This window comes from Hyaena hyaena, unplaced genomic scaffold (assembly GCF_003009895.1).
Source record: "Hyaena hyaena isolate Hyena2069 unplaced genomic scaffold, ASM300989v1 scaffold_126, whole genome shotgun sequence".
Lineage (NCBI taxonomy): Eukaryota > Metazoa > Chordata > Mammalia > Carnivora > Hyaenidae > Hyaena > Hyaena hyaena.
The window spans coordinates 2,425,692-2,438,413 of NW_024080759.1; the positions used below are offsets into that span (position 1 = coordinate 2,425,692).

The window sequence follows — 12,722 nt, forward strand, 5'->3', positions numbered from 1 at the left end:
GCTTTGACCTTCAGCCTGCTTTGCTAATTTTCTACAAGTCTCCTGGCTGTTAGTCCCATTAATGGAACTTTAACATATTCTCTTGCTCTGCCTTTCATGATCTATGTCCCTTTGCTAATTGTTTGCTTAAATGGCTTCTGACTGTACCATTCTCGGACCCTGTATTTTGCTTGTTCTACCAAAATTGGTAACTAAGTGGTTAGCCTAGAAATCTCAGGAAGCTCTGGGATGTTTGATGCCCTGAGGAGATGGATTCTACATCTATTGCTTTGATACCATACTGGAAGGATGAGGACCTATATGATAGTAGTCTCCTGAGAGTTCAAGAACACCCTTCACCAGACTGGTTTGCCTTGCAGGTGGTTACATTGCAACTAGGCAGATCTAGGAAGTAGATTAACATATCTAGGCAAATGGTCATACAAGGACTCAAGAGGCTTTTTTGTAGTACCATCATATTCATTAGCAACAGAGGGCAGCCCATACGGCATTAGGAGGTACTTAAATTGGCATACCTGGGCATGGAGAGTTGCCTCACACTGTTTGCTCTTTGGATAGAGAGGAGGTTGTAATGTGTGCAGAGTTCCAACTTGGAGAACCCCAGGGACCAAGTCTAGCATGTCAGTGATGAACCAGGTAGGGTTCTCTTCTTCAGAGTTACCATTTTTAATGCTCTTCAGTCCACCACAATTTTTATATTTCCTAAATCGTATTCTACAAAACAGAAATATTCTGCAAGATACTCCATGAAGAATAATGAATTTCATGCTCCTATACATTAGAAAATATATTTCCACCCTTTTTATATAATCTCGTACTTTAAGCAAGTTTTTGAGAAACCCTGTACTATAGAAACATATCTGATTTTGTTTAGTTTACTATTTCCCACCCCGCCACCCGCAGCATCTCATTGACATTGTTTTATAGAATACAATTCAGGAAATGTTAACCTTAATCATAAGATAGTTTCAGATTGCCATAGTTCTTGAGGGCATAAAAAATGCTTTTCAATTTTGTTGGGCTATCAGGACAATCAGCAAGAAGGGCTGGTCTTGGCAGATGGGTAGGTATGTTAATCTAGGAAGCTAGGATGGAAACTACTCGAATTATTACATCCAAGTAGCAGGTTGGACTCCTATATGAACAAAGCTACTTCTGTTGACTTGTCTGTTTTACTATGGCTTTTTGGGTGCTTAAATATAGGTAGCTGAGCTAGGTGGTTGATAAGTACTATAATTTCTGGTTTTAGAGCTTAGGTTTTGCACCCATTCTCCATGTAATAGTTTCAAAGGTAATCTTAAAAATATTTCTGGCAAAAACTACACACTGAAAGAGTAGACAGAGACGTGTCATGTAAAATAGCACCCCCCTTTATACATGCAAATAAAATCTCAGTCCCATGTCAGTGATATATATAGATAGATAGATAGATGCCACATATATAAAATAGAATACCATTCAGCCATTAAAATGAAGGATAAAGAGAATTATTTAGGATACGAGTATTATTTAGAAATATCTTAAATGTTATTGGGGCACCTGGGTGGCTTAGTCGGTTAAGCGTCCGACTTTCGCTTAGGTCATGATCTCGCGGTTCGTGGGTTCGAGCCCCGCATCGGGCTCTGTGCTGACTGCCAGCTCAGAGCCTGGAGCCTGTTTCAGTCTGTGACTCCCTCTCTCTCTGACCCTCCCCTGCTCACGCTGTCTGTCTCTCTCTCTCCTAGAAATAAATAAAACATTTTTTTAAAAAAAGTTTAGAAATATCTTGAATGTTATTGAAAAACCCCAATATAAAATGGGTGTAAACATTACCACTAATTACCAATTAATTCAAAATTATAGTTATTAACATATATATGCATGTGGACAAGGACTAGAAACTTAGATGCAAAAATAAGAATAATTGTTGTATTAAATTATTATAAGTGGTGACATTTTCTTATTTTATACCATTTCTAATATTTTAACAATCACAACAAATCATTTTAAAAAAGTTTTTTTTAATGTTTTATTTATTTATTTGTGAGAGAGAGAGAGAGAGAGAGAGACAGTGTGAAGAGGGGAGGGTCAGAGAGAGAGGGAGACACAGAATGTGAAGCAGGCTCCAGGCTCTGAGTTAGCTGTCGGCACAGAGCCCGACGCGGGGCTCGAACCCACGAACCGTGAGATCTTGACCTGAGCCGATGTCGGACGCTTAACCAACTGAGCCACTCAGGCGCCCCAACAGTCACCACAAATCAAAACTCTTTTCTATGATTTGATTAAACCTGCCATAAGGAAGGGATAGACTACAATGTTTTTAGATGTCCACTTAAAGCTGGTTATGGTTGGGATGCCTGGCTGGCTCAGTCAGTTAAGTGTCTGACTTTGGCTCAGTTCATGATCTCATGGTGAGTGAGTTTGAGCCCCACGTTGGGCCCTGTGCTGACAGCTTTAGAGCCTGGAGCCTGCTTCAGATTTTGTGTCTCCCTCTCTTTCTGCACCTCCCCCACTCCTGCTGTCTCTGCACCTCCCCCACTCCTGCTGTCTCTCTCTCTCAAAAATAAATAAACATTAAAAAATTTTTTTTAAAAAGCTGGTTATGGTTGCACTATAAAAATGACTATATTTAAATAATATGATAAAAATCATTAAGATTTATTACTTTCATTTGTGTATAAAAACAAAATAAACCTTTATTCTCATTTCCCTAGTTCAGGAGCTCATCACCTCTTAACTTTTGGAATAACCACCTTATTGGTCCAGGTTAACCTGATCCCATCCTCTTCATTTTCTGTTTTTGTCTACCCCTCCTTCCAACTCATCCTCTATTTGGCTGCCTGGGAATTTTTCTTTTTTCTTTTTCTTTTTTTTTTTTAATGCTTGTTTATTTTTTGAGAGAGACAGAGCATGAGCAGGGGAGGGCCAGAGAGAGAGGGAGAATCTGTACTTGTTAGTGAATCTGAAGCAGCTGTCAGCACAGAGCCCAACATAGTGCTTGAACCCACGAATCGTGAGATCATGACCTGAGCCGAAGTCGCAGGCTTAACTGACTGAGCCACCCAGGCGCCCCTGCCTGGGAATCTTTCTGAAACAGATCTGCTGGGCCGGTGAAATCAGTTTAATATCCCTCAGTGGCTTCCCAACGCCCTAAGCTCTTTCCACAGGAAGTATTGCTAGGATGTGCCAGGCACTTGCTTTTGCTCATGCTGTTACTTCTGCCTGGGGTGTTCATTTATGCTTCTTTCTATCTCAGCGTCTGGCAAGTGTCCAATCCATATTAGTGATTTACTATATGGTCTGAATAAATGAACAGGTGAATTGGACCACATTAGATTAAATCTCTATTGCTAGATATTTTTTAAATCCATGTGTATTTATGATTATTTTTAAAAAGCTGCTGATAGAGTTCATGTCTATTTCAGGTATAAAATGGAATCTGAAATAAAATCCTTTCTCAATGAAGAGAACATTGGAAATGAATGTCTTTCTGACCTTACAAATTTTGGTGAGTTTATTTTTTCCTATTTAAAGGGGGCTTTTGTTTTGAAGATGAAAATGGGCCACTTCCTTTATATTTTCTTTTTTTAAATATTTTTATTTATTTCTAGGAGAGAGAGAGAGAGACAGCGTGAGCAGGGGAGGGTCAGAGAGAGAGGGAGCTACAGACTCTGAAATAGGCTCCAGGCTCTGAGCTGGCAGTCAGCACAGAGCCAGACGTGGGGCTCGAACCGACGAACCGCAAGATCATGACCTAAGTGAAAGTCGGACGCTTAACCGACTAAGCCACCCAGGCGCCCCTCCTTTATAGTTTCTTACTTTTAACTGCTATTTTTTTTTTCTAAAGGAATCCAAAGCTAAATCTGCACTCTAATGTCCTGTTCTCGAAGAAACTTAAAATAATGTGTTACCTGGGGACCCCTAGATGGCTTGGTTGGTTAAGCATCAGACTCTTGGTTTAAGTTCAGGCTATGATCACACCATTCGTGAGTTTGAGCCCTGTGTCAACTCTGCTCTGACGGTGCAGAGAGTGTGTGGGATTCTTTCTCTCTCCTCTCCCTCTGGTTCTCCTCAGCTTTTGCCTGCGTGCACACACACACACCCTCTCTCTCTCTCAAAATAAATAAATGAACTTTAAAGAATAACAATTTTTTACCTGGATTTAGTTTTGTTTCTCCATAGAACAAGAGTTATCAGAAGAATGGTGCATGTATCTTAAAAATGTGATAAATCCTATTCAGCAGTTGAGAGCAGATCTGAAATACAGACAGCATCACATTTCCAAGCATTCATACTCACATTCTGAATTTAACTCAGTGAAAGTACTGGAAGAGGTCAGTATATTACCTTTACCTTTAATAATATAATATTTCATTGTGGTCCTAACTAGAACAGTATGACATAAGAAACAAACATGTGTCTTGTATTTAAATAGATGGTATAGCAAATTTTGTCTCTTCAGTATCTTAAACATATCCCTGAATCTGTCCAAGCATGCTCGTTTCTCACCTGAAAAGTTATGATGGCCTCATGAGCCCCTTCTCCCAAGCACTGCCTGGCTATGGTAGCCCTTAAATCCTCTTTCTTCCACAGGTCCTCAAAGAGACTTTCTTTTATCTATATCTTATAGGTTGACTTTGTGAAGACACAATTGAAAGCTATCTTTGAAAGACTTAGCCTGGAGCAACAGAAAATAGAAAATTATCTTTCAGACTGGAGTATGAAAGTAAGGGTGATGCATATAGTAATTTGTTTATCAATTTGTCATTTATGTTAAATAAAACAATCATAAACTTTTTTCCCCTCAGATACTAGATCAGTCTTCAGAAGAAAGATATATCCTTCTTAGTGAAGTGCCCATGGACTTAGAAGCCTTGGAATGCCCATACCCTGATTTAAAATCTTCAATTCTTAATGAGTTCTATAATTTTACAGAGAAATATCAAAAGAAACTTCAAGATGTTGATCTACAATTAGAAGATATATCCAGGTAATAAGGTAAAGCTACTTGAATTACATAGATTTTTGCCACTAAATTTTTATTTCTGTTGCAGGCTACTATACTTCTGCTTTACTGTTTTCATAGTTACTATGTGGTTGAAATGCAGTCAGTCAATAAGGGTTTAGGTTGACTATTTGTTGAGTGGGAGTTCTCTTTCCTCTAAAATAATTTCCCTGAACAATGGCTGTAAAAATTTTATAAGATTGAAACATGATGAAAATACCCACCTCATTGAGTTCTTTACTACATAGTTAAGAAACTGTTTTCAAGCATGAATTTTTAGTAACTATGAATTTTTATTTTAGGATGTGAAGTTGTTTAGAGGAAATTTATAAATCAGTACTACTAATAATTGACTGCAATGGAAAATGTACCCATGGAATTATGTTACTTGTAATTCACTGTGATTTTGTTCTACAGTAAACAAAAAATATGTTTTATAAATTTTTAAAAACACATTACATTTTTTAAAGAAAATGGACTTTTAGTTGTATCTGAAAATGACAGTCCTCTTCTGAATGCCAGATACAACATTAGGGGATTTAAAATTCACTTCTTCCAGGGTCATCTTCTGAAATATAAATTCTTTTTTTTAAATATTTATTTCTTTTTGGGAGAGCACCAGGTGGGGAGCAGAGAGAGGGGACAGATGATCCAAAGTGGGTTCTGTGCTGACAGACTGACAGCAGCAAGTCTGGTGTGGGGCTCAAACTCACAAACAGTGCGATCATGACCTAAGCCTAAGTCAGATGCTCAACCGACTGAGCCACCCAAGTGCCCCTTCTGTAGTATAAATTCTATATTAGAGTTAATTTAATGAACAAAGCCAGAAATGCCACTGGAGGGTCAGATCAATAGCTTATCTCATGTGTGTTTTGTATATGAAGTTTCTGTGGAACATTTTATAGGAAAATATGCCTTTTATTCTAATATATTGACCTCTAAGTTCTCTTCAAAGAATATACATTTTTTTTTAAATGCTTATTTACTTATTTTGAGAGAGAGAAGAGAGGAGGGGCTGAGAGAAAGGGAGAGAAAATCCCAAACAGGCTTTATGCTTTCAGTGCAGAACCTGAAACAGAGCTCAAACCCATGAACTGTGTTTATGACCTGAGCCAAAATCAAGAGTCAGAGCTTAACCAACTTAGCCACCCAGGTGCCCCCAAAGAAAGAATTCTTTCCTTTAAAAGAAAGGAAAATTATTGAAAGGACACATTTATAGTAAATTAATGTAAGCCTTTTACTATATATCTTACATCTCTTAATGAATTGCCTATAAATGAAACTCCTTTAACATGAAACTGCTAGTGTTAAAGAATACATAATAACAAGGAAAACCTTAAATCCTACCGAGTAGAATTCTTTCCTTTAGTAGCTTCTTGATTCAATTCTGGTTACAGCTGTTACTTGCCTTCACTTGCTAGGCAATCTTAGGTGAAGTCTGAACCTTTCCTGACCCAGACTTTTTCTCACATTTCTGTGGGATTACTCCTGCCAGACATTTTTTGTTCTTCTAAAAGTCCCTACTCCCCTTGCCTCTCTGCCTTCCTTTTTTTATCCCACCTTTCAATAAAGCTGTGAAAAATTAATAATATATCATTTATGTGTCGATTGATTAATTAATTACAGCTTAATTGAAACTCAGTCACAATGAAATGTTAACTCAACCATGCACTTAGCTGAAATCTCTAATTGTAAAATAAATATTCTCTCTCCTTTCCCCATCCCAACCTTGTTAAAGAGATTTTAGAGCTCATCAAGTAAGAGGGAGAGGGATTTGGGGTTTTCTTCTTTTGTTTTTCCAGGGGGATGCATTATAATCAGGCTGCTTGTGGCTATTGTGAGAAATAAGCCCACTGACCCAGTCAAAGGAGGGATGCAGAGACTCTGGAGCACAGGGAAGCGAGGCTTTAGTCAACGTTCTTACAAGAGCAGGTGTCTGATGGACAGGCACACTCTGGGCAATTACAGCAGGCAATTAATTTCCTAGAACGCAAGTCCCTCCCATGATTCCTCATTGGCTGAGTACTACAGAGGTAGTACTTACCCAGAAGTTGCCCATGCCCAGTAAGGCAAAAAGTAGTCTGACTGGAACAAATGTATATTCCTTGGAGAGACACAGAGACTTCAGTTCTTTAGTGCATGCTCATTGCAAAGCCTGTGAAAAATAAGCAAGTGAAATGGAGGTGTGGGGGGGGGGAACAGGAAGTGACGTGTCTATGGGTTTCAGACTCCATTATGGGGAGGAGGAGGGATTTATACATATTTCCAATAGGTTGTAAACCTATTGTTAACTAGACAGCACAGCTTTTATTTGGGATTCCTGAATGTGAATCATCCCATTTCTCACAGATATGGATGGGTAAATATGACTCCTTCCTTTTATTTTATTTAATTTTTTAAATTTTGAAATGTTTGTTTATTTTTTAATGGTGGTTTATTTTTGAGAGAGAGACAGAGTGTTAGTGGGGAAGGGGCAGAGAGAGAGAGGGAGACACACAGAATTTGAAGCAGGTTTCAGGGTCCGAGCTGTCAGGACAGAACCCAAGGCAGGGCTCCAACTCATGAACTGGGAAATCATGACCTGAGCTGAAGTCAGATGCTTAATCAACTGAGCCACCCAGGTGCCCCTTTGACTCCTTCCTTTTAAAGCATGTTGGCTGCCTCATTACATTTCCTCCCAGATGAATCTTGTCTGTCCGTCTAGGAAATCTAGCTGAGATTGTGGTGTTTCTAGGTTAGCAGCTCCTAAACCTGGAAAAGTGCCTTAGCAGCCTGAAGTAGATTCTTTCCACTAAGGCCTATCCTTCACAGCCCATTTTCCCACCTTCCTTTTCATCTGAACTCAGTTTCTGCTCTTCCTTTGTACAATGCTGTACCACTCAGAAAAAGTTGAGATGCACAGCTCCATTGTCATTACTGAAGGAAAAGTAGAGAATATGATGGACATATATCACATGCTAAGGTTTCTGCAGCAGGAAGTCACATTAAGGTAAAAATAGCTTAGGAAAGCTTAGTGGAGGAAGTAAAATTTGCTACAGAGTTCAAAGAATGAATAGAGTTTGAATAAGGCAGAAAGGGGGTAGGGAGGACATTCTAAGAATGTTGCATGATTAGACTGTAAACCCCTTGAAGACAAAATAATTTATTAGCGATATTTGTATCCTTAGCACCTAGCCCATGCTGGCATATAGCAGCTTTCAAATAAATGTTTGTTGCATTGAGTTGAATTAAATGTGAAAACAATGAAGGTAAGAGTGGCAAGGCATTTTGAGGGAGCAGGAGGAATTCACTTTGGAGGAATAAAGGTTCATAAATTCTAGCTTAATAGTCTGTCACATATAATTATCCAGAATAAATTTTATATAATTACTGATATTTTTACCTGATGAAGATTTATTGGGAAATCCTTAACATACAGTGGTTTCTGTTAAGCTCCTTGGTAGGAGAGTCAACATACAGACTAGAATAGAATATGACCTTGCCTTTATGAAGTCTTAGAAAAGGGGTGCCTAGGTGGCTCAGTTGGTTAAGCACTCGACTCTTGATCTCAGCTCAGGTCTTGGTCTCAGGGTCATGAGTTCAAGCCTCACATGGGCTGCTGCACTGGGAGTGAAGCCTACTTAAAAAAAAAAAAAGAAGAAAGAAAGAAAGAAAGAAAGAACAAATGAGAGAGAAAAAAGAAAAGGCTTAGAATGTTTAGGGGACGCAGCACACACACACACACACACACACACACACAAACATATCCTGACCAAATAAAGACTACATACAAGAGTCAACTGAAGAGACAATTTCACAAATATGCTGGCAATAAATGATGAAGCATCAGTAAAAACTGAATGATTTTTCTGGAGTATTTTTTTTTTAGGAGAAAGAGAATAAATAGGCTATTTTGAATAAATACAGAGGTGGTTGACATCAGCAGTCTGTGGCAGGTGGGCAGTAAGGCATGTAAATCTACTATTCTAATGAGCACCATGAATTATATGTCTAGCTATAATATTAACTGAACCTTTAGTTTGGCAGTATCTGCCACGATTTTTGATATGGCCATTTCCCCCTTTAGGTCTAGTTATTAGCCCTTATGGGAATTCATATAGATGTGTACACTTATGTACACTAACATAAGTGATGGGTGCTTATTTTATTTATTTATTTATTTATTTATTTAAAATGTTTTATTTATTTCTAGGAGAGAGAAACAGCGTGAGCAGGGGAGGGTCAGAGAGAGAGGGAGTCACAGACTGAAACAGGCTACAGGCTCTGAGCTGGCAGTCAGCACAGAGCCCAACGCGGGGCTCGAACCCACGAACCTGAGATCATGACCTAAGCGAAAGTCGGAAAGTCGGACGCTTAACCGACTAAGCCACCTAGGCGCCCCAATGGGTGCTTATTTTAAATAGATGTGTAGTGCTATGACATAAGAAGGTTGAAATATCTGGGGGACATTTTTAAACTATAAAATTTTCAGTGGGCTAAAGACAGTGGATGTCATGGTTAATCCCAACATTTATTTCAATTCTTTCCATTTTGTAGCAGCTCACTGCTTTCAGTTTCTCCAGATCCAAAGGTAGGCTCTGGTTGGGAGTGTGTACCAGTCAGTAACCTCATTTCCCTGAGCTACATTGGCTCAATTTTACTATGAGTGGCATGGAAAGTTACTGGAAGCATAAGTATGAGAGCATTATGGACTAACTAACTTATGTTTTAGCAAGATCACTTTGGGAGTTGCTGTGTTCAATATGGAGTCCAGGAGGGACAAGAAAAGATTGAACACTTCGGAGATTACTAAAGTAAACCAGGTGGGAGATAATGGTGGCCTGGATCGGGAAGTGGAGGTGGTGTGAAATAGCCAGCTTTTGGACATATTTTAAAGGTAGAGCCAACAGAATCTACTGATAAAGTTCATAATATACACGAAAAAGAGCAATGAAAGAATAGTCCAAGGTTTTAGGGTTGAGCAACTGAAAAGAGGGAGCTACCATCAACTGAGATGAGGAAGACTATAATGATGTAGGATTGGGCTGTGTGGAAGATTCAGGTTTGGATATATTGAATTTGAGATGCTGCCAGATATGTAAGTACAGATTTGTGAAGGCAGTCAGTTATATGACTTTGGAGTTCAGGAGAGAGATCTGAGCTGGAGATTCATGTTTGTGAGTCATCACCATGAAACTGGGTGTGATCACCAAAATCATGAGTGAAGAGATAAAGGAGAGATCCCTCGGATCTGCTGGCATTACAGGATCAATAAGAGAAGAGGAAAACAACACTGGATGTTGAGAAAAGATCTGTGAAATATGAAGAAATCCAAGAAATTATGCTGTCCAGGAAAGCAAGTGTATAGGGAGTGGTCAACAGTGTGAGCTGAAGAGGGATGATGATCACTGAGTAAATGCTGCTAAGTCAAATAATATACGACTGATAAATGACCATTAGCTCTAGAGGATAAGCAACTGTTGAGTCATTGGGAACAAATACCTTATTGGGTTGGATTTAAGTGAATAGGAGTAGAGGACTGAAGACAAAGAGTACCTACAACTCTTCTGAGAAGTTCTTTGTAAAGGAGAACAAGAAAGTAGGGCCATATATTTATGTTGTTGAATTCCTTTGTTTTGCTTAAAATGGGATAAATATTACTATATTTGATGCTGATGAGAATAATCCAGTAATGGGATTTGATACACAAGTAGGGGAACAAACACAAATGATTCATCTACTACAATAACTGATGGGGTTGCAGAGTACATGATGCAGGTGCTAAAGAGGTGATATTATATTGGCAGTCCATGGAACTCTGGGGGGTAATTCCAAATACACATGATAAAGAAGTTTATGAAGATCTCCCTACTCATCAATGCAATAAAAATTTTCAAAAATACTCAGATTTGGGGTTATGTGGGTGGCTTTATTAGTATATGACTTCTATTTTTGGCTCAGGTCATGATCTCATGGTTTGTGGGTTCAAGCCTTGTATCAGGCTCTGTGCTGACAGCATGAAGCCTGCTTGAAATTCTCGTTCTCCCTTTGCCTCTCTTGCTCATGTTCTCTCTCTCTCTCTCAAAGTAAATAAATAAAACTTAAAAAAAGATTTAGATTTTTACCTACAAAATGGTAAAACATGAAAAAATTATCCAAGTTTGAAAATATGGAAGAAATGGGCATTTTTATACATGAATGACATATAAACTTGGAAGACAATCTGGCAATATGCCATCAACAATTTTATAAATGTGAATAATCATTGTTTAGAAATAATCTTAGAGGAAATAATTATAGAAGTGAAATAAATAGTTGGTTTCAAGGATATTCAACATTTTCCCCCTTTCTTTAGTGATAGCAAAATCTTCTGAATGACTAAGTAGCCAACAGAATAACCTTCAATTACGATATATCCATGTAATGGGATACCACACTGTCATTAATAATTATAGTAAATAGGGGTGCCTGGGTGGCTCAGTCTGGTGGGCATCTGACTTCGGCTCAGGTCATGATCTCACGGTTTGTGGGTTTGAGCCCTGCATCGGGCTCTGTGCTGACAGCTACCTCAGAGCCTGGAGTCTGTCTTTGGATTCTGTATCTCCCTCTCTCTCTGAGTCTCCCCTGCTCATGCTGTCTCTATCTCTCTCTCAAAAATAAATTTAAAAAATAATTATAATAATTTTTAATGACACGTAATATATATTGCTATGCAATTTCAGCCACAAAATAGTTTGTATAACATGGACATTCTTATGTATTTTTTTCTTTTCCTTCTGAAACTTTTACTTCTACATTTATATGGCCACAGAAAAAAAGAAAGTTTATCTAAATAAACAACATCAGTAGTTATCCCCAGGTGGGAAAATCATCAATAAATTCAGCATACATGTTTTTTTCTATTTGTAAAGCAAAAATACAAATTTTTAAAAATCCAAGTCAAAGAGTGAATTGATATTTAGTGAGCACCCATTACATGACATGACAAGTACATGCCATTTCAATCAACTATTTTACAGATGGAGAAACTGCAGCTGAGTGGAAAGTGAGCAATTTCTCCAAAGTTTCTAGGCTACCAGAGAGCTGAGCAGAATGAGTTTCTTCTCTTCATCTGACTTGATTATTTTTTTCTCACACCACACCACTTCGAGCATTTACATGTATCAATCACGTTGGTAAATCAGGTTGACTATTAGATCAGTAAATACTGTGCAGTAGAAGTACGATGTGAGATGTGGGCCACATATATAATTTGGCATTGAAAAATTTCTTTAATGTTTATTTGTTTTTGAGAGAGAGAGACAGAGCATGAGAAAGGGAAGGACAAAGAGAGAGGAAGACACAGAATCCAAAGAAGGCTCCAGGCTCTGAGCTGACAGAACAGAGCCCTGATGTGGGGTTCGAACTCACAACCCATGAGATCATGACCTGAGCCAAAGTTGGACACTTAACTTACTGAGCCATCCATGCACACCATAACTTAACATTTTTAAGTGGCCATATTAAAATCTTTTTTAAAGGATGAAATTTATTTCAATAATATATTTCATTTAATTCAGTAGTCCAAACATTATAAAATTTTAAAACAATATTTTAAAATTATTAATGAGATATATTACATTCTGTTTTTCATAGAAAGTCTTTGAATCTGGTTTGCATATTACACTTGTAGCACATTTGAGTTGGCACTAGCCACATGTTAAGTCCTGAATAGCCACATGTGGCTTGTGGCTACTGTCTTGGACAGCACAGCTTTAAA

General features: G+C 38.2%; 1 protein-coding gene across 1 annotated transcript in view; it reads left to right on the top strand.

Moving 5' to 3' along the window:
* Positions 1-12,722, top strand: part of CCDC148 (coiled-coil domain containing 148) — a 238,125-nt gene that overhangs the window by 84,453 nt on the left and 140,950 nt on the right. Inside the window, exons 5-8 of the mRNA XM_039237513.1 lie at positions 3,405-3,487; positions 4,162-4,313; positions 4,610-4,705; positions 4,788-4,969. Coding sequence (XP_039093444.1) covers positions 3,405-3,487; positions 4,162-4,313; positions 4,610-4,705; positions 4,788-4,969 — 513 coding nt within the window. The remainder of the gene's footprint in view (positions 1-3,404; positions 3,488-4,161; positions 4,314-4,609; positions 4,706-4,787; positions 4,970-12,722) is intronic.